The 21,475-nt window shown below is 41.7% G+C and overlaps 1 protein-coding gene across 2 annotated transcripts in view; it reads left to right on the top strand.

The window, feature by feature from the left end:
- The window catches only part of COG2 (component of oligomeric golgi complex 2), a 236,981-nt gene that overhangs the window by 160,005 nt on the left and 55,501 nt on the right, over positions 1–21,475 (top strand). For both annotated transcript variants that reach the window (XM_044290296.1, XM_044290297.1), the window contains 2 exons: positions 13,113–13,185; positions 14,953–15,095. In XM_044290296.1, the coding sequence (XP_044146231.1) occupies positions 13,113–13,185; positions 14,953–15,095 (216 nt within the window). The remainder of the gene's footprint in view (positions 1–13,112; positions 13,186–14,952; positions 15,096–21,475) is intronic.

Below are 21,475 nucleotides of genomic sequence, written 5' to 3'. Positions count from 1 at the left end.
GAAGCCAAGCAATCTGCAAGAAGCCCCCGCAAAGTCCCACTGTGGAAAAAAAGAAGTGTGCTGAAGAGGTTACAATTTGCCAAAGAACACATTGGCCTAAAGAGACCTTTTGTGGACTGATGAAAGTAAGATTGTTCTTTTTGGGTATAGTGGCTGGAGACAGTTTGTCGGATGACCCCCAAACACTAAATTCAAGCCACAGTAGACTGTGAAGACAGTGAACCATGGTGGCGCAAGCATCATGATATGTGGATGTTTCTCATACTAAGGTGTTGGGCCTATTTATTGCATACCAGGGATCATGGATCAGTTTGAATAAATCAGAATACTTGAAGAGGTCATGCTGCCTTATGCTGAAGAGGAAATGCCCTTTAAATGAGTGTTCTAACAAGACAACAACCCAAACATAACAGTAAACGTGCAACATCTTGGTTCCAGACCAACAAGTTTGACTTTATGGAGTGGCCAGCCCAATCCCCGGATCTTAATCCAATAGAAAACTTGTGGGGTGACATCAAAAATGCAGTTTCTGAGGCAAAACCAAGAAATAGAGAAGAACTGTGGAATGTAGTCCAATCATACTGAGCTGGAATATCTGTACACAGGTGCCAGAATTTGGTTGACTCCATGCCACACAGATGTACAACAGTTCTCCGAAACAGTGGTTATACAACTAAATAGTAGTTAAGTGATTCAAAGGAAAGCAAAATATTCAAACATTTTTCTGTTTTAAATAGTGAATGTTTGCAAAGAAGAATACAAACACTGCTCTTTTTTTGAACAGTCTAATATTCACTTGTCTTCAATTTTTATTTTATTTTTTTGAGGAACAACACAAATTTGATATATTTTATTCTTGTTTTGATTTGGAATAGAATGTGTAGTGTTCCCAATGCATTTATGTATGGAAATAAAAGCTATTTTATGGAAATAAAAGCGATTTTGAGCTTTATTCACTTTTTTAAACACACTACTATTATTTTGAACACGACTGTATTTTAAAACAGTTCATATTGTTGCTTCATCCCTGCCACAAGTCTGGTTTCCCTGTGCTGGTCTGCCATCTTTATCTGCTTCTTTTTTTCAACAATATTCATTAAAATTGGCTGCTGCTGTTTCAAAATTTCTTCCCATGTTGCTGCAGTTTTGCCTACAAGTCCCAGAATACTGCTGTCCTAAGGGGGAAGAGTGTAAATGAAGGTGGGTGTTTCCTCCATAATGTTTCCACCCATTGTAGTGGGAGGAATGAAGAGCTGCTGAGGGGCAGAGATACAGCAGACGACGTCTTCCTTCACGCTTTGCTTGTAGTTTCCATCTGCACAGGAAGGGCAGAAACTGGCTTCCTGAGGAATACAAGTATAAGGACAGAATGGTTAGTCCTATCTAAGTCATTCTACATGATGTAGAAACTGAAAATTAAGATCTGAATTAGTGGATAAACTAAAGCATCAAAAAATTTAACTATTAACCATTTCCAGACTGGACCATTTACTCCCTGACCAGGTATAATTGTGCAAATCTGACATTTGTCACTTTATGTGGTAATAACTTTAGAATGCCATTCAGAGATTGTTTGTTTTTTCTCGTGACACATTGTACAGTTGTGGCCAAAAGTTTTGAGAATTACATAAAAATTGGAAATTTGAAAAGTTGCTGCTTAAGTTTTTATAATAGCAATTTGCATATACTCCAGAATGTTATAAAGAGTGATCGGATGAATTGCATAGTCCTTTTTTACCATGATAATTAACTTAATCCCCCCCAAAAAAGACCTGCTGAGATCATTTCAGTAATCGTCTTGTTAACTCAGGTGAGAATGTTGACGAGCACTAGGCTGGAGATCATTATGTCAAGCTGATTGGGTTAAAATGGCAGACTTGACCTGTTAAAAGGAGGGTGATGCTTGAAATCATTGTTCTTCCATTGTTAACCATGGTGACCTGCAAAGAAACGCGTGCAGCCATCATAGCGTTGCATAAAAATGTCTTGACAGGCAAGGATATTGTGGCTACTAAGATTGCACCTCAATCAACAATTTACAGGATCATCAAGAACTTCAAGGAAAGAGGTTCAATTCTTGTTAAGAAGGCTTCAGGGCGTCCAAAAAGGTCCAGCAAGCGCCAGGATCTTCTCCTAAAGAGGATTCAGCTGCGGGATCGGAGTGCCACCAGTGCAGAGCTTGCTCAGGAAGGGCAGCGGGCAGGTGTGAGCGCATACGCACGCACAGTGGGGCGAAGACTTTTGGAAGATGGCCTGGTGTCAAGAAGGGCAGCAAAGAAGCCACTTCTCTCCAAAAAAACATCAAGGACAGATTGATCTTCTGCAGAAAATATTGTGAATGGACTGCTGAGGACTGGGGCAAAGTAATATTCTCCGATGAAGCCTCTTTCCGATTGTTTGGGGCTATAGGAAAAAGGCTTTTCCGGAGAAGAAAAGGTGAGCGCTACCATCAGTCCTGTGTCATGCCAACAGTAAAGCATCCTGAGACCATTCATGTGTGGGGTTGCTTCTCATCCAAGGGAGTGGGCTCACTCACAATTTTGCCCAAAAACACAGCCATGAATAAAGAATGGTACCAAAACACCCTCCAACAGCAACTTCTTCCAACAATCCAACAACAGTTTGGTGAAGAACAATGCATTTTTCCAGCACGATGGAGAACCGTGCCATAAGGCAAAAGTGATAACCAAGTGGCATGGGGACCAAAACGTTGACATTTTGGATCCATGGCCTGGAAACTCCCCAGATCTTAATCCCATTGAGAACTTGTGGTCAATCCTCAAGAGGCGGGTGGACAAACAAAAACCCACTAATTCTGACAAACCCCAAGAAGTGATTATGAAAGAATGGGTTGCTATCAGTCAGGAATTGGCCCAGAAGTTAATTGAGAGCATGCCCAGTCGAATTGCAGAGGTCCTGAAAAAGAAGGGCCAACACTGCAAATACTGAATCTTTGCATAAATGTCATGTAATTGTCGATAAATGCCTTTGAAACGTATGAAATTGCGTGTAATTATATTTCACTACAGAAACAAAGATCTAAAAGCAGTTTAGCAGCAAACTTTGTGAAAACTAATATTTGTGTCATTCTCAAAACTTTTGGCCACAACTGTACATCATGTTAATGATAAATTTGAGTCAATATAGTTCACCTTTTATTTATGAAAAAAATCCAATAGTTAACGAAAATTAGAAAAATGCACTGTTTTCTAAATTTAAATCTCTCTGCTTTTAAGACAGTAATGCCTCATAAAATGTTCATTAATTAACAATTACCATGTCTACTTTATGTTGGCATCATTTTAGTAATGTAATTTTATTTTTTAGAACGTTAGAAGGTTTACAATTTTAGAAGCAATGTTTTAAAATAAAAAAATTGCCTAAATCAATTTTTTGAGGACCAGTTTAGTTCTGAAGTCATTTTGAGGAGCTCACATAATAGAAACCACCCATAAATACCCCATTTTTGAAACTACACCTCAAACTATTGCAAATTTGGTTTTAGAAATGTTGTTAACCCTTTAAGTATTCCACACGAATCAAAGTAAAACAGGTAAAATGAAGAAAAAAATGTTATTTAATTTTTTAGCAAATTTCACATTTTAATAATTAACAAGGGTTAACAACTAAACAAATCAATATTTATTAACCTGATTCTGCAGTTTACAGAAACACCCCATATGTGGTCATGTACCGCTGTATCGGCACACGGCAGGGAGCAGAATGCAAGGAGCGCCATATGATTTTTGGAGAGCAGATTTTGCTGGAATGGTTTTAGGGTGCTATGTTGCATTTGAAGAGACCCTGAGGTACCCCCACAATGAAAACCCCCAAAAAGTGACCACATTTTGTATACTACACCACCCAAGAGAAGCTGTACAGTGTTATACAACGCTGTACAGCCTCAGTGCAGGGCTGATCGTGGTCTATGGAAGACCTGACAGCTCCTGTCACATGACCACTTGGATGGGACAGGAAGCAGCACGTCACTTCCTGGCTGTATACAGCGATCTAGAAGACAGGGACACCCAGGAACGGTCCCTGCCTTCTCTCTGGAGTGCCGTGCTGTCACTGACAGCAGGCCCCCTGCACAGCAGCTGTGCGGTTAGCATGCAGCTGCAATCTCTGAAAAGACGTTCTCAAACTTCTGATCAGAGATAAAACCGACCGCCCAGGACGTTTATTGTCAATGAGCAGTTGGGAAGTGGTTAATAAGAGGTTTTATATCTTTTTGTTTTTTTGGTAATGTTTTTTCCTTGTTAAAGGTATTGTCCAGCTTATGCTAAGCGATAAGCCATCTCTAGGCTGATACGCTGGGGTCAGATAACCCGCATCTCACACAATCAGCTGTTCAGGAGTAGCTTCAGCAGTGGTAATGTACGGCTCCATCAGCTGTATAGTGGATAGAGCTCATTACTGCAGTGCTGATTGCATTGACTTCAGTAGGAGCAGCATTACAGGAATGGGCTTCCTCCACTACGCAGTTGATGGTGCTGTGTAGTTCCATCACTACATCCAGAACTACAGCTGATCGGCGAGAATTCAGGCTTTCAGACCTCTACCAGTCAATGGGGGATAGGCCATCACATAATAAAAGCTGAACAACCCCTTTAATGGCACTGGGAGACAGAGCACTATGGGTATAGGCTTTGCCAGTAGGAGGCTGACAGTAGAGATGCAAAAAGTTTTGGCTCTGCACAGGTGAACTATAACCTCTCCACAGAAGCTAAGCTTATCAATTTTAGCCTTTGTATCCATAGGACACAGGCACTACTTGTATGTCCAGGTCTGCTGCATAGTCTTTATTTTTGTTTTCATTTTTGTATTTTATTTATATTTTTTTCATAGCCTGAATTCTTTATTGCAGAAGTTTTTTACTGCTTGCCACAGCTTCATTGTGGGCTGTCTCTTCAGCTGATCCCTCTGCGATCTTGGACATTCTTGCGGTTACCCAGTCCCCCTAAATTGCTTCCATAGCTGGAATTCCAGTAACACCACAGTGTGAGGTTACTGAAGGGATGACCCTATGTCATCCCAAGATTCTGGACAGGTAAAAGCCATGTGTCCCCTTGTTCCCCATAGGTCCCTCTCAGGTTCCCCTGCTCTGGGTGCAATGCCTGGGTCCCGGGGCTTCTTCCTCTGGTCTTGTCCCAGAACCTATGTTTCTCAAGTGCTGCTCTGCTTTGACTGTCTGGAGCTGCACTTTTTTTTTTCCTCCTTTCTGTGCTCTGGTTCAATTTTTTTTCTGGCTTTCTCCCACTTCCTTTAAGATGTCTCCCTAGAATCCATTGCACCATATAGTTTAGGTCCTTGAAGGCCATTGGGGCCTATAAAAAGGCCCTCATTGCCATCCCATTTTCAGGGGGAAAACTTCTTGTTAAGCATCTGAAAGAACATACCTTTTGATCCCACAGGGCAAGGTGTTCCTTTCTGCCCCAGAAAAGTACCAGTTGCCTGCCTAGTTTTTCTTCTCCTCATTCCAGAGGTAACATTCCTTTCAGGGCCCTTTCTCCCATCAGGACAAAATACCTTCTCATTCCTCTGAGATGCAGTGCCTGTCCTTTAAACCCTCCTGGCATTTGCGCCTCATTATCACCAGGTCCCCACTAGCAAAGCCTGTTCTGGTTGAAGGTCTTTTAGGTGGGTTACTGTGATCCCCTACCTGGACAATCTCCTGGTTAAGGACTCCTCCATTGAGGACAATCTGACTTTCTGTTCACTTTTTCGGGTCGACCTTTTGAGCAGAGTGTCACAGTTGTGTCACAGTATTGTTGTTCGCCGTGACACGTGTGCTGTGCATGCTGGTTGCCAGGAGCAACGTGTTGTTGTTGCAGCATGTTTTTACCTTCCTCCTTTCTCCTGGTTCTTTCCCTGTCTGGTACTGGTGGGGATAACTACTTGGCTGGGTGTGGCCACTAGGGGTTTATATTGCCTGTGGCTTTTAGGATGGATTCAGTTTTACTCCAGCCTTTGTTGGTGCTGGAGCTTTGCTCCTTTCCTGGGTAATCCATCTGCCCAGTCCTTGAGGACCACCTAGTGAGACATTGATGTCTCCCCCATGTCATCTTGATATCACCTTCCCTTCCTTTCCCTACTCTGTGTGGTATGTTACGGGTTGGTGTTTTATGTGTATTTGGTGAGAGGGCCCCAGGGTTCCCCGGTGGGGAACTACAAATCAGTGAGCAGCTCTGCCTGGTACCTTTATGCATCCTGTCCGCATGGGGGTCCAGGCAGTTACTGGTCTGCTGGTTCCCATGTTTGGTTTTTGTACTGTGTCCTGTTTGGTGTGTAGGCTCCAGTACATTATGCATGGGTTCCATTCGTGTGGCTGCAGCAGGTAATTGTGGTGGTCTGGTTCTTACGTGCCGATCCAGTAGCTGTTCACGGTCTCCTTTTCCCTGCATCTAGGCCAGGTAAGACTCCTGTTCTTCCGATTCTTGGAGGAACAGGTTGTCTCATGCCCTTTTCATTATCTGTACGGCTGTTCAGGGATTCCAGGGTCCAAGGTTCCTGGATATAAGTCATCCTACCATCTGGGTCCGCTCATACGGTGTGAGGAGTCAGGGCCAGTATTAGGGTGGCTGTAGGAGGTGACCTGCTCCCTTTTCCCTGTTTCCGGGCCTAGTTGTTATCCTCGTTTCTTCTACGGAGTAAGATGGGGAGTCCTCCTTCCAGAGGTTAAGATCCAATCTCTTCTGTTTGGTATGTCTCTCCTTCACAGGCACTCCAATTGGCCTCTTTTGAGGTGGTACTGTATGCTTAGTTCCACAGGCGTTCTCTGTATTTGGTCATTCTTTCCCGCTGGGACAAGTCCCCATCCTCTCTGGATCTGCCAATTCTTCTTCCCCTCCAGGTTCATCAGGACCTCATCCTGTGGCTTTCCTCCCCAGCCTTCTCTCTGGGCAATACCTTTTTGCCTCTCCTCTGACAGGGGTCTACTACTGATGCCAGCCTCTCTGGCTGGGTAGCAGTCCTGTTGCCTGTGCGCAAGTCAGATAGGCAGGGTGATAGGCAGTGACAGTTATGGCACCTGTACAGTGCTTAGTGAAGGATATTGCAAAATGTTTAACACTCAACTATCTATACAAAGTATTAAAAATAAACTGAAATTAGAATCTTCTCCTTTGAGGGAAATTCTGCTCGTTATCCTGGGAAGTTGCTTTTCTTGTGGTCATTACTTCTTCCATCATTCTCATAACTTTTGTCCTTCCTGAATGTCAGCTAGCGTAAGGGTTTGGCATCCTCCAAGACCTCCATATCCAGATCAATTTGGTTTGTGATCAAGGAAGCCTAAGGCACATGTTGCACTTAAAAGCAGTAGCCATAGTTAATAATAGCACTATATTGTAAGCCTGGTTTGCTAATATCCTTCGGAGCCCTCCATATCCAGATCGATTTGGTTTGTGATCAAGGAAGCCTATGTAGCCAAAGGTAGGGTTCCGCTCTTCCTGGTGACCGGGCACCTGTTCTGTTGGGGCTTCCTGGTAGGTTCATTATCCGCCTTGCAAGGCTGCTACCTGGGCCTCAGTTCACATCTTTGCCAAGTTCTACCAGATCCATTCTTTGGCTTCCACCTCTGCCAGTTTGTGTTGTAAGGTGCTGCAGGAAGCTGTGCACTAGGCTGTCCTCAGCTACTGCTTTTGGACTGGCTATGGTACTTGATAGGCTCTGGAGCAGGCGCCATCTTTAAAGACCCAACATCCGCCGTACATGTACAGCGGATGTCGTGAAGGGTGAAATCTATTAAGTACCAGCGCCGTACTTGTACGGCAGAAGAAGGGTATTTAAATATGGTTCCTGCTTATGAGTGCAACAAGTGTCTTAGCTGCTGGTTTTCTGTTTCAAACAGCAGAGGCCTGAGGCTAATAATTGCAACCGGTGAAAATGCCAACCACAGCTATTTTACCCTTTTAGATGCTGCAGTCAAGTGACCTCAGCATCTAAATGCTGAAACCTCGGAAGTGCTGCACTTTACGGTCAGGAACAACTACCTCATGTGACTGTCTAGGAAGCCGTTCCTTTTCTCCAGTGTGCTGGACCTCTCTGAAGAGACCCAGCGTATCAGAGCTGCAGTTTCTATGGATGCCTTCAGGTGGCAGGGCTCCGAAGGATTTTAGCAAACCAGGCTTACAATATAGTGCTATTATTAACTATAGCTACTGCTTTTAAGTGCAACATGTGCCTTAGCCGTTGGGTCTCTGCTGTTTCAAACAGCAGAGGCCCGAGGCTAATAAGTGCAACCAGTGAAAATGCCAACCACAGCCATTAAACCCTTTAGATGCCATCTAAATGCTGCGCTTCACGGCCAGGAACAACTAACATGGTGCGCTTCACAGCCAGGAACAACTTACCCTTGCAGCTGTCTGGGGAACTATTCCTTCTCTACGATGTGCTGGACTGGTCTGAAGTGATCAGAGGTGTAGTTTCTATGGTGGCCTTCATATGACAGGGCAACAAAGGATATTAGCAAACCAGGCTTACAATATAGTGCTATTGAACTACAATGTAAGCTAAAAGTGATCCGAAGATCACATATGTTCTATGAGGGGGTAAAAAAAAACTAGAGATCATAGGCATCACCACGTCCGTGAGATACGGCGAATGGTGTAATGAAAAGAAAAACTAAATGGCCAGTTCGCCATATTTTTATTGCCTCAGTTCCCCTAAAAAATGAATAAAATGTGATCAAAAAGTCACACACACTCAAAAATGGTATCCATAAAAACTAAAGATTGTCCCCAACAAAAATGAGCCCCCACATAGCACTGTAGACATACCGGTAACTATAAAAATAAAAAATAAAAAAAAAAGTTAGAACAGTCAGAATATGGCAAAGAAAAGAGAGAATAAAAAGCAAGAAAAACGATGGTATTGTAATTGTACTGACCCAGAGAATGAAGGGAACAGGTCAGTTTTACCTTATATGGAACACATAGAGACAAAACCCGTAAAACTGTGTCTGTATTGCATTTTTTTTATTTTTATTTTTTTTCAAATTCCCACCCCATTTGGAATTTTATTCCAGCTTCCCACTACATTGTGTCCAATATTAAGTGGTGCCATTAGAAAGTACAACTTGTCCCGCAAAAGACAAGCCCTCACAGGGCTCCAGATGGCGACCAAAATGGTCGCCAATGCGACTTAGAATTTACAAATGGCGACAAGACTTTTTAGTCTTGTCGCCATTTGCGACTAGACCCTCCGCGGCAGCTCTGCAGTAGAATAGCGGCGGGCACAGGAGCTGATAGTTCTCTGCCCCGCCGCCGACTATGTTCTTCTCAGTCTCAGTCAGCTCGGTCACAGCACACAACAGTAGAGACGCTGGCAGCAGGGAGGGGAGGGGCTCGGGAGGAGTGTAATCTGATCCTAGAGTGGAAGCTGCTTCTGCCAGCCCCTCCCCTCCCCGCCCACCAACCAATCAGAGCTGAGGCAAGGCAAGCACTAGCAGCTCTGAGTCTGAGTCACTGACACAAGTACAGGGAGGAGTGTAATCTGATCCTAGAGTGGAAGCTGCTTCTGCCAGCCCCTCCCCTCCCTGCCCACCAACCAATCAGAGCTGAGGCAAGGCAAGGCGAGCACTAGCAGCTCTGAGTCACTGACAAGTACAGGGAGAAAGAATCGAATGAGTCACAGGTGAAAAGAACTAAAGATCCGACTTAGTTAGTGACTCATTCGATTCTTTCTTAGACTCCCTGTACAGTGTGCCCCCCCCCCCAACACCCCAGTATAAGAAACATTGGTGGCACAGTGTGCCCCACCCAACACCCCAGTATAAGAAACATTGGTGGCACAGTGTGCCCCCCCAACATAAGAAACATTGGTGGCACAGTGTGCCCCCCCCCCCACACACACAGTATAAGAAACATTGGTGGCACACTGGGAAGTGCCAATGAGGGTTAAAGAATAATTTTAAAAAAATTAACTCGCCTCCTCCAGTTGATCGAGTAGCTGCCGGTCTCCTGTTCTTGCTTCAGGACCTGTGGTGATGTCACTGAGCTCATCACATGGTCCATTACCATGGTGATGAATCATGTGATGTATCATGTGATGAGCACAGTGATGTCACCACAGGTCCTTTGACAGGTCATGAAGAAAGAACAGGAGACGATCAATTGGAGGAGGTGAGTTAATTTTTATTTTATTTTTTTAACCCTCATTGGCACTGCCCACTGCGCCACCAATGTTCATTATATTGAGGGGGGGCACACTGCACCACCAATGTTTATTATACTGGGGGGGGGTGCACACTGCGCCACCAATGTTTATTATATTGAGGGGGGCACACTGCGCCCCCCAATGTTTATTATACTGGGGTGTTGGGGGGGGTGCGCACTGCGCCACCAATGTTTATTATATTGAAGGGGGCACACTGCGCTACCAATGTTTATTATACTGGGGTGTTGGGGGGGGGGGGTGCGCACTGCGCCACCAATGTTTATTATATTGAGGGGGGCACACTGCGCCACCAATGTTTATTATACTGGGGTGTTGGGGGGGGGTGCGCACTGCGCCACCAATGTTTCTTATATTGGGGGGGCGCACTACGCCACCAATGTTTATCATACTGGGGTGTTGGGGGATCGGCACTGCGCCACCAATGTTTATTATATTGACCTTCTACTAAGCATTCTGTATTAAAGAATGCTATTATTTTCCCTTAGAACCATGTTATAAGGGAAAATAATACAGTGAATAGACTTTCATCCTAGCAACCATGAGTGAAAATCGCACCGCATCCGCACTTGCTTGCGATTTTCACGCAGCCCTATTAGCTTCTATGGGGCCTGCGTTGCGTGAAAAACGCACAACATAGAACATGCTGCGATTTTCACGCAACGCACAAGTGATGTGTGAAAATCCGGCACTGATACATTCCTATGGGAAAAAATGCTGGATCCGGCATTCAGGCAAATCTTCAGTTTTTTTTTGCCGGAGAAAAAACCGTAGCATGCTGCAGTTTTCTCTTTTGCCTGATCAGTCAAAATGACTGAACTGAAGACATCCTGATGCATCCTGAACGGATTACTCTCCATTCAGAATGCATGGGGATGAAACTCATCAGTTCTTTTCCGGTATAGAGCCCCTGTGACGGAACTCTATGCCGGAAAAGAAAAACACTAGTGTGAAAGTACCCTAAAATATTAAGTTTAAATCCCCCCCTTTCCCAATTTTACATATAAAATATATAAAGAATAAATAAACATATTACATAGCGCTGTCCAAACTATTAAATTATTAAAAAATATCTCCTATGCGGTGAGCATTCACCATTTTTTAGTCACCTTGTCACCCCAAAAAATAGGATAGGACTGCTCTATTATGGGCCGAACATTTCATAATATGCAAAATGCACGCGGCTTTTTTTGCGCGGTATTGAGTATCGCAATACTTTATGGTGACGAAATCGAATCAAAATTTTGGTATCAAAACAACCCTATGCTGATCTGATCGGAGTAGCGTTGTCACGATACCAAAATTTTGATTCGGTTTCGATTTGGCGACTAAAAATTAGATTTGGCTCCTAAATTTTTCAGTTCAGGAGCCAATGGCTACCAGGTATTTTTTTTAGTCTGGAGCACTGCCTCATACTGCTTGGCTCCAGGAAAGCAGGGAGTTAAAATGAAAACACAAAATGAAAAATCCTCCGGACTCAAGGGAATTAAAGACATGTGTCTTGACATGTGTCTAAGACTTAAGCCTTAGTTCCATTATTACAGGAGTTAGGAAATTAAGCGAACATGTTAACAGAACAACATTGACCTTCATTTATCAAAACTGTCTAACAGCAAGTGTGGTGTTTTTGTCCATAGCAATCAGTCTCAGTGCAATTTTCTATTTTGTCAACAGATTGCGGAATACATTTCTATCTATTTGATCTATTTGATCTATTCAACTGTATTTTTTATTTTTTTTTAAAGCTTAAGGCCCCTTTCACACGGGAGAGAATTCCACGCGGGTGCAATGCGTGAGGTGAACGCATTGTACCCACACTGAATCTGGACCCATTCACTTCCATGAGGCTATTCAGATGAGTGGTGATTTTCACGCATCACTTGTGCGTTGCGTGAAAATCACAGCATGTTCCATATTGTGCGTTTTTCACTCGACGCAGGCCCCATAGAAATGAATAGAGATGCTTGAAAATCGCATAGCATTCACAAGCAAGTGCGAATGCAATGTGATTTTCACGCATGGTTGCTAGGAGATCATGTTAGTAAATTGATAAGTCAAATTGCTGTATTATTTTCCCTTATAACATGATTATAAGGGAAAAGATTAGAATCTTTAATACAGAATGCTTACTAAAATGTGGCTTGAGGGGTTAAAAAATAAATAAAAAATTAATCCTCTTGTTCGCGCAGCCGGTGTCATCATCTTTCTTTTTTCAGGACCTGCAAAAGGACCTTTGCCGTAATCTCGCTCATCACATGGTCAGCCGCGATGACATCAGCACAGGTCCTGCTGACTGAAGATAGAAATCTTCTGTCTTTATTCAGCAGAACCTGCGCTGACGTCACCGCACTCATCAAAGGTCCTTTTGCAGGTACTGAAAGAAGAGAGAAGATGTTTCCGGCTGCGTGAACAACATGATGAAGTGAGTTTATTTATTTTTATTTTTTTAACCCCCCTCAAGCCACATTTTAGTAAGCATCCTGTATTAAGAATGCTATTATTTTGTTATAAGGAAAAAATAATAGCAATCTACAGAACACCTAACCAGAAGATGGTCTAGTTGGGTCTGGGTACCACATTAAGTTTTTTATCACTCGCGTGCAAAACGCATTGCACCTGCACGATAAAAACTGAACATCGGAGCGCAGTCAGTTAAAACGTTTTGCCTTCCTCTGGATCAACTTGCAGGATGACAGGCCGAACTGGATGGACAAATGTCTTTTTTCGGCCTTATTTACTATGTTACTATGTAATTGCGTGCCTACTCATGCGGTTTTCCCGCAATGCACACATGACGCATCTAGAGTAAATCTGGGACGCCCGTGTGAGAGGTGTAAAACACCTTTGATTAATCTCTTGTGAATGCTTCCAGTTTATTAGAAAGTTTTGAGCAGAGCTCCTCCAGGTACATTTTATTTTAATTTTTTTTTGTTTTTTAGTTGCCAGGATTAATGGATGTGATTAAAGTCAAACTTAGTGTAACTGGATTTAAGAATATGGAAATAATTAAAGGTAACGTGATCTTCCTACCCATTTCATTTATGTACAGTTCTGTGAATGCATTACAGTATATCCTATGCAAATTTTTAATTCATTCTGCACAGTATTCTTTTTGCAATTCCACAGCTATTGTTTCTAGAAGCCATATACAGATGGAGCTAAAAATTGACACGTCAGTGTAATCCTGTGACAAAAGCCATTGAAATCCATTGAAAAAGTCAATTAACATTTTCTTGCCATTGTTTACTTAAAGGAGTTGTCCCATGAAAAATGTTCTGCAGTTTTCAAACTGGCACCTGAATCTGATATACTTTTCAATTGCATGTAATTAAAAATTTAGCATAGCTAATGAGTTACTCAATAAAATGTATCTGTATAGCTTCACAGTTAGATTGCCGTAATGTATGTATCTTCACAGTTAGAGTGCGGTAATCTCGCAATGCGCAGTTCCTTCCCTGAGGCTGATGCCAGCACAGGGAAGGAACACTTTACCGGCACTGCGCATGCGCGAGCTCGCGGAAATCTAACTCTGAAGAAAGCAGGAGATTCGGAGGACGCAGGCGGTGCTGGGCTCCTTCACAGGGTGGCGTGACTGGGCACGAAGAAGATTAGTACAGCCCCTTGGGCACCTTACCAGGCTAATTTATATATCTCTAAAATCATTTTTTAAACACAATAAAAGGACACCACTTTATGGGACAAGTATATTGCGGACATGCTAGCGGCGATCTAGCCGTGCATGTCCGCAGCTCTATAAGCTAAAACGAGGTGACAGAATCCTTTTAACACAATTTATAATTGAAATTGTCTCTGTTTTTACCATTATCTATGCATGATCAAAGCAGGAAGTTATCGCTGCCATTTTTACCTTCTGTATTACCTTCATATACTGTATATTTATTCACACAATATCTGCTGTCAGATGGCCATTTGGCACTCCACTTTTTTTTTTACTGCTCTGTCCTTTTGGTAGCTTCTCATAACTTTCTTCTTTTAAAGTGTCCCTAAACATTCATAATGGCTTTAGTAAGACCTGTTCTAATTATGCTGAATTTTTTTTTTTCTAATATCCTATAATGTTTGTTTTCCTAGTGAAATAGGCACCTGAAGAATCCGTACCAAAAAATATTTTTAGAACAGGTTTAAATAAAGTTATTGTGAGCATTTAAGTACACTTTAAAGTCATAGCGTTGCTTTGGTCCTTTCCTGGATATGTTCAGGAAAGCAAAGAGATGTTTCAGATAACAACTTCTCTGACTTCCGTGATTAGGTAGTGTGTTCAGTTTACAGGAGCCTTTTTGTCCAGTCATTTAGGATGGTATTGTACCCATGCAATACAAGATTTGAAATGAGGCTCCCCAGAATAAAAGTTTCTATCCTCAATGTGAAGCTCCATTCCTTATGTTTCTACTGATATAAGCTCTTTCTTCTTGCACCCAGCTCCTCACTGCGTTGACTGACATCGCCAGGTGGTCGTGATGTAATCTTCGCTTCGCTGGCAAGGAGGGGAGGTTCTGGGCTTAATTTGCATATTATGAAAAGCCAAGCTCAGATCGGGAAGGGAATAGAAACATTTTATTCTTGTGAGCAAACATTATCTAACAGTGGTTTGTGTTTAATTGGAAGGTCTGATAGGAAGGTGACAGACTCCATATTAAAATAAACACTTGTTTTACTACTATATTAGATATTCCTTTACTGAAAATGTTAAACTGTGGATATTCCTGAAATATTTCATTTAAATTTCAAAAATACTAAACAATTTCATTATTTTTCTAGGCGCACTGGGGGACGTATCCAGTTCTTTATCAGTACCTCTCCCAGCCATAAACAACAGAATTTCAGTGGACCTAGGAGAATCCTGCTTGGTGTACTTTAAAAGTGTCCTAGAAGTCCCTAGACTTTACCGAAGAACTAACAAAGTTAGTATATAAACTGTCATAAATACAACCCATCCAACAAAAAAGAAAAAGTAGTGGCACTCACTAGTTATGATGGATTGTATTGACAGTTATGGCTGAGCGCCGCCGGTGAATACATGTCTCAGGAGCAACTCCAATAGATTGGTTGGTTGGTTGGTTTGTTTGTTTGTTTGTTTTTGGTGGGATTGGCAGAGGTTGGCTCATTAGTTGTTTTGAGTACGATTGTCTTAAATACAATTAAATTTTAAGGATCTGTGGTACAAACTTCCATAGTCTACCAATTTAAAAACAAACTATATATATATATATATATATATATATATATATATATATATATTCAGTGTTAACCCGTAGGATACCAGTGCCGTAACTGTACGGCGCTGGGAATTCTGTCTTCAATCCCAGCCCCATACAGCTACGACGCACTGATCGGGGAGGGTACAGGAGCTGCGCCTGCCCGATCAGCGGCAGGGGTGTTGCAGTCACTGATAGCCAAACCCTTGCTGTATGCGCCGGCGTGGACCGCGGCATGTGCACTATCCCTATCTGGTCCCAGTGTCCATTAGGTCCCTGCGCTGCTTTGACGGGTATCCGATGGCTGGGGAGGTCAGCCCGATGCCTTACATAGGCATCGTGCTGCCTTCCCTTTAAGCCCCCTGGATTTCACAGGCAAGCAGGTTGAAGAGTAATACACTTACAGCCAATGCATTACAATACAGATATATTGTAATACATTGTACAGGTGGATCAAACCCCTAAAAGTTGAAGTCCCAGAGTGGGACAAAACAATTAAGTAAAAATAAATAAATTTACACAATAGACCATTTTTTTTTGTTTCAAGTAAAAAATTTTTTTTTTTAAAGCGTCCTTTTCCCAAAATTAAGTAAAAAAAATTCTAAAAAAGGAAAAAATACTTATTAGGTATCGCTTCATCTGTATTGACTGGCTCAATAAAAATATCCCATGAAAGCAGTTTAAAAAAAGTGCCAAAACAGCCATTTTCTGGTCACCTTGCCTCACAATAAGTGTAATACCAACTGTCATCTCGTATCGCAAAAAATGAGCCCCTACCTAAGACAATCGCCCAAAAAATAATATGGCTCAGAAAATGGCAACACAAAAACAAGATTTTATTCTGTTCAAAAATGCTTTTACTTTGTAAAACTTAACAAAAATAGTAGACAAATTGGATATCGCCATGTTCATAACAATCTGTTCTATAAAAATATCACATGATATGCCCTCTCAGGTGAATGACATTTTTGTCACGTTGCATCACAAAAAGTGTAATACCAAGCGATCAAAAAGTCTTATGTACCCCAAAATGGTACCAATCAAACCGCCATCTCGTCCTGCAAAAAATGAGCCCCTACCTAAGACAATCCCCCAAAAAATAAGAAAATATTTGGGTCAGAAAATGGCAACACAAAAGCAAGACTTTATTCTGTTCAAAAATGCTTTTACTGTGTAAAACTTTAGACACATTGGGTATCACCGCTTCCTTAATAACCTTCTTTATAAAAATATCACATGATATACTCTTTCAGGTGAACGCTGAAAAAATAAATAAAAACTATGCCAGAACAGTCTTTTTTTGTCACCTCTCCTTACAAAATGCATAATATCGAGTGATCAAAAGATCGTATATACCTGAAAATGGTACCAATGAAAACGTCACTTCACTCCGCAAAAAATGAACCCCCACATAAGAAAAAATGAACCCCCACATGGGTAACAAATTTTTTTTTTTTTTGTTTTTTGTGTCCCCTTGTGAAATTTAAAAACTTGAGGCTAAAGCAAAATTTTATTGAAAGAAATGAAACTTTTCATTTTCACAGCCAAGTGTTCCAAATTCTGTAAAACTCTTAGGGGTCAAAGTGCTCAGTACACCCCTTTAACCCCTTAAGGACCAGGCTCATTTTCACCTTAAGGACCAGGCCATTTTTTGCAAATCTGACCAGTGTCACTTTAAGTGCTGATAACTTTAAAACGCTTTTACTTATACAGGCCATTCTGAGATTGTTTTTTCGTCACATATTGTACTTCATGACACTGGTAAAATAAAGTCAAAAAAATTAATTTTTTTGCATAATAAAATACCTAATTTACCAAAAATTTGGAAAAATTAGCAAATTTCAAAGTTTCAGTTTCTCTACTTCTGTAATACATAGTAATACCCCCAAAAATTGTGATGACTTAACATTCCCCATATGTCTACTTCATGTTTGAATTATTTTGGGAATGATATTTTATTTTTTGGGGATGTTACAAGGCTTAGAAGTTTAGAAGCAAATCTTGACATTTTTCAGAAATTTACAAAAACCCAATTTTTAGGGACCACTACAGCTCTGAAGTCACTTTGCGAGGCTTACATAATAGAAACCGCCCAAAAATGACCCCATTCTATAAACTACACCCCTCAAGGTATTCAAAACTGATTTTACAAACTCCGTTAACCCTTTAGGTGTTGCACAAGAGTTATTGGCAAATGGGGATGAAATTTGAGAATTTCATTTTTTTGCCTAATTTTCCATTTTAACCCATTTTTTCCACTAACAAAGCAAGGGTTAACAGCCAAACAAGACTGTATCTTTATTGCCCTGACTCTGCCGTTTACAGAAACACCCCATATGTGGCCGTAAACTACTGTACGGCCACACAGCGGGGCGTAGAGTGAAAGGTGCGCCGTATGGTTTTTGGAAGCCAGATTTTGCTGGACAGTTTTTTTGACACCATGTCCCATTTGAAGCCCCCTGATGCACCCCTAGAGTAGAAACTCCATAAAAGTGACCCCATCTAAGAAACTACACCCCTCAAGGTATTCAAAACTGATTTTACAAACTTTGTTAACCCTTTAGGTGTTGCACAAGAGTTATTGGCAAATGGGGATGAAATTTGAGAATTTCATTTTTTTGCCTAATTTTCCATTTTAACCCATTTTTTCCACTAACAAAGCAAGGGTTAACAGCCAAACAAGACTGTATCTTTATTGCCCTGACTCTGCCATTTACAGAAACACCCAATATGTGGCCGTAAACTACTGTACGGCCACACAGCGGGGCGTAGAGTGAAAGGTGCGCCGTATGGTTTTTGGAAGCCAGATTTTGCTGGACAGTTTTTTTGACACCATGTCCCATTTGAAGCCCCCTGATGCACCCCTAGAGTAGAAACTCCATAAAAGTGACCCCATCTAAGAAACTACACCCCTCAAGGTATTCAAAACTGATTTTACAAACTTTGTTAACCCTTTAGGTGTTGCACAAGATTTAATGGAAAATAGAGATACAATTTCAAAATTTCACTTTTTTGGCAGATTTTCCATTTTAATATTTTTTTTCCAGTTACAAAGCAAGGGTTAACAGCCAAACAAAACTCATTATTTATGGCCCTGATTCTGTAGTTTACAGAAACACCCCATATGTGGTCGTAAACCACTGTACGGGCACACGGCAGGGCGCAGAAGGAAAGGAATGCCATACGGTTTTTGGAAGGCAGATTTTGCTGGACTGGTTTTTTGACACCATGTCCCATTTGAAGCCCCCCTGATGCACCCCTAGAAACTCCAAAAAAGTGACCCCATTTTAGAAAGTACAGAATAGGGTGGCAGTATTGTTGGTACTAGTTCAGGGTAGATATGATTTTTGGTTGCTCTATATTACACTTTTTGTGCGGCAAGGTAACAAGAAATAGCTTTTTTGGCACTTTTTTTTTTTTGTTATTTACAACATTCATCTGACAGGTTAGATCATGTGGTAATTTTATAGAGCAGGTTGTCACGGACGCAGCGATACCTAATATGTATACAATTTTTTTTTATTTATGTAAGTTTTATACAATAACTTCATTTTTAAAACCAAAAAATTGTTTAGTGTCTCCATAGTCTGAGAGCCATAGTTTTTTCAGTTTTTGGGCGATTATCTTGAGTAGGGTCTAATTTTTTGCGGGATGAGATTACGGTTTTATTGGCACTATTTTGGGGTGCATATGACTTTTTGATCGCTTGCTATTACACTTTTTGTGACGTAAGATGGCAAAAAATAGCTTTTTTTACACCGTTTTTTTTTTGTTTTTTTTTTACGGTGGTCACCTGAGGGGTTAGGTCATGTGATATTTATATAGAGCCGGTCGATACGGACGCGGCAATACCTAATATGTATACTTTATTTTTATTTATGTAGGTTTTACACAATGATTTTATTTTTGAAACAAAAAAAATGATGTTTTAGTGTTTCCATAGTCTAAGAGCCATAGTTTTTTCAGTTTTTGGGCGATTATCTTGAGCAGGGTCTCATTTTTTGCGGGATGAGATGACGGTTTGATTGGTACTATTTTGGCGTACATGCGACTTTTTTGATCACTTTTATTACCTTTTTTGGGAAGTAAGGTGGGCAAAATTTCAATTTTCTCATAGTTTTTATTTTTATGGCGTTCACTGTGCGGGGAAAGTAACATGGCCGTTTTATAGATCAGGTCGTTACGGACGCGGCGATACCTAATATGTGTAGTTTATTTTTTTTATTTTTTTTTTATTCAGTGATAAATGTGTTTTTTTTTTTTATCTTAACTTTTTTCACTTATTCTTTTTATTTTTTGACCCAGACCCACTTGGTTCTTGAAGATCCAGTGGGTCTGATGTCTGTAAAATACAGTACAGAACCCCTATAGGTTTCTGTACTGTATTTTACTTACACTGAACAGATCTATGCTTTCAGCACAGATCTGTTCAGCACCATGGACAGCAGGACGCCTGAGCAGGCGTCCTGTTGCCATGGGAACCTTCCCCGTCTGCTCAGTTATGGTCAGAACTTCGCAGACGGGGAAGGGTGAGGACGGGGCTTCGGGGGGCTCTCTGGGGGCTCTCTCCCTCTCCATCGGGGGGCTCCAAAGGCACTGCAGCCCCCCGATCGGAGAGGGAGGGAGCTCCCTCTTACTGTTAACCTTTTCCATACAGCGGTCCGTACGGACCGCTGTATGGAAAGGGTTAAACGGCTGACATCGCATCAACGATGTCAGCCGTTTATACCAGGGTGCCAGCAATGTGCTGGCACCCTGGTATACCCACTGTACACCAACGATTACGCAATAGGAGGCGGGCGGGGGATCGCGATCCCGCCTGCCGCACGTCCCGCAACGCCCCCACCGCCTGCGACACCCCCCCTGCACCACCCGCCGCCATCAAATCATGCAGGGGTGCAGGGGGGGGTGTACTATATTGATTTTAGGCACTCTAAAGTTTCTGATCCCCGCGGTCAGGGACCGCGGGGATCAGAAACTGCAAAAAGCGCAGCAAACCGCAGGTCTGAATTGACCTGCGGTTTTGTGCGATCGTCGATGCGGGGGGGTCAAATGACCCCCCGCCTGCATTGTTACAGGATGCCTATTTAAAGCCATGACGTACCGGTACGTCATGTGTCCTTAAGGACTCGGGAAACATGCCGTACCGGTACGTCATGTGTCCTTAAGGGGTTAATATAGTCTTTGAGGGTGTAGTTTCAAAAATGGGGTCACTTTTTGAGGGTTTCCACTGTAGGGGTGTGTTTTGGCAGGCCAAGGGTCAGCCACGTAATGATCGTTGCCTCGTGTTCAGGTGAATGACGTCGACGGAGGAAAATTACAGAAGTCTGAGTATAGTTCAAAACCTTGTCAGGAACCCAACATGAAAGTGTCCTGGACCCTTTATTTATACACAGTTCAAAGGGTGTAACCCCTCAAAGTAAAACATGATTGGTTTACAGACATTTCAATAATGCCTTTTGAATCCATCTATTGATTAGTTAGTATTTTACAAAAATGTGTTAACTAATGAGTTTAGGTTTTTAAGCAAGAGATGCATATTTTTGGTTAGTAGTACGTACAAACCTTATCTTAACACACACAGATCACTTATATAGGTTTTTAGCTTATGCTTGTTCTTTTCCAAATGTCACCACATTATATCACGTATACAGAGAAAATGAAAAACATCTTCTGAATTTTATATCCACTTTCAGAAAAGCTGGATAATTTCCTTAACATTTCCCTCTTTTTTTTTTTTCAATTTTTCTGTTCATGTGGTAGATGTTTTGTTCTGAAGGCTTCATTGTATCATGTGTGTCTTGCTAACTACTAACCTGACTGGACAAACAAATGACCTCTTAGACAGCCCGTATTTCAGAGTATACAGATAAGCTGCATAGACCATGCGATGCAACCATTGATTCCAGTCTGTCTAGTAGTTGTCATTTGATTAAGCATACATACATTTTATTAAAACGACAGCACACAAACACACACTATCTAAGTGGATGACAACAGCAACTAGGGATACATCGCAGCACAGGAGCTTCAGACTGTCATCTCCACGCTGTTGTGTCATCTATTTTCAAGGGAGGAGATTTTCC

This window comes from Bufo gargarizans, chromosome 4 (genome assembly GCF_014858855.1).
Source record: "Bufo gargarizans isolate SCDJY-AF-19 chromosome 4, ASM1485885v1, whole genome shotgun sequence".
Classification (NCBI taxonomy): Eukaryota; Metazoa; Chordata; class Amphibia; order Anura; family Bufonidae; genus Bufo; species Bufo gargarizans.
The sequence above is the reverse complement of the archived record's forward strand: the minus strand, read 5'-3'. Positions and strand labels throughout refer to the sequence as shown.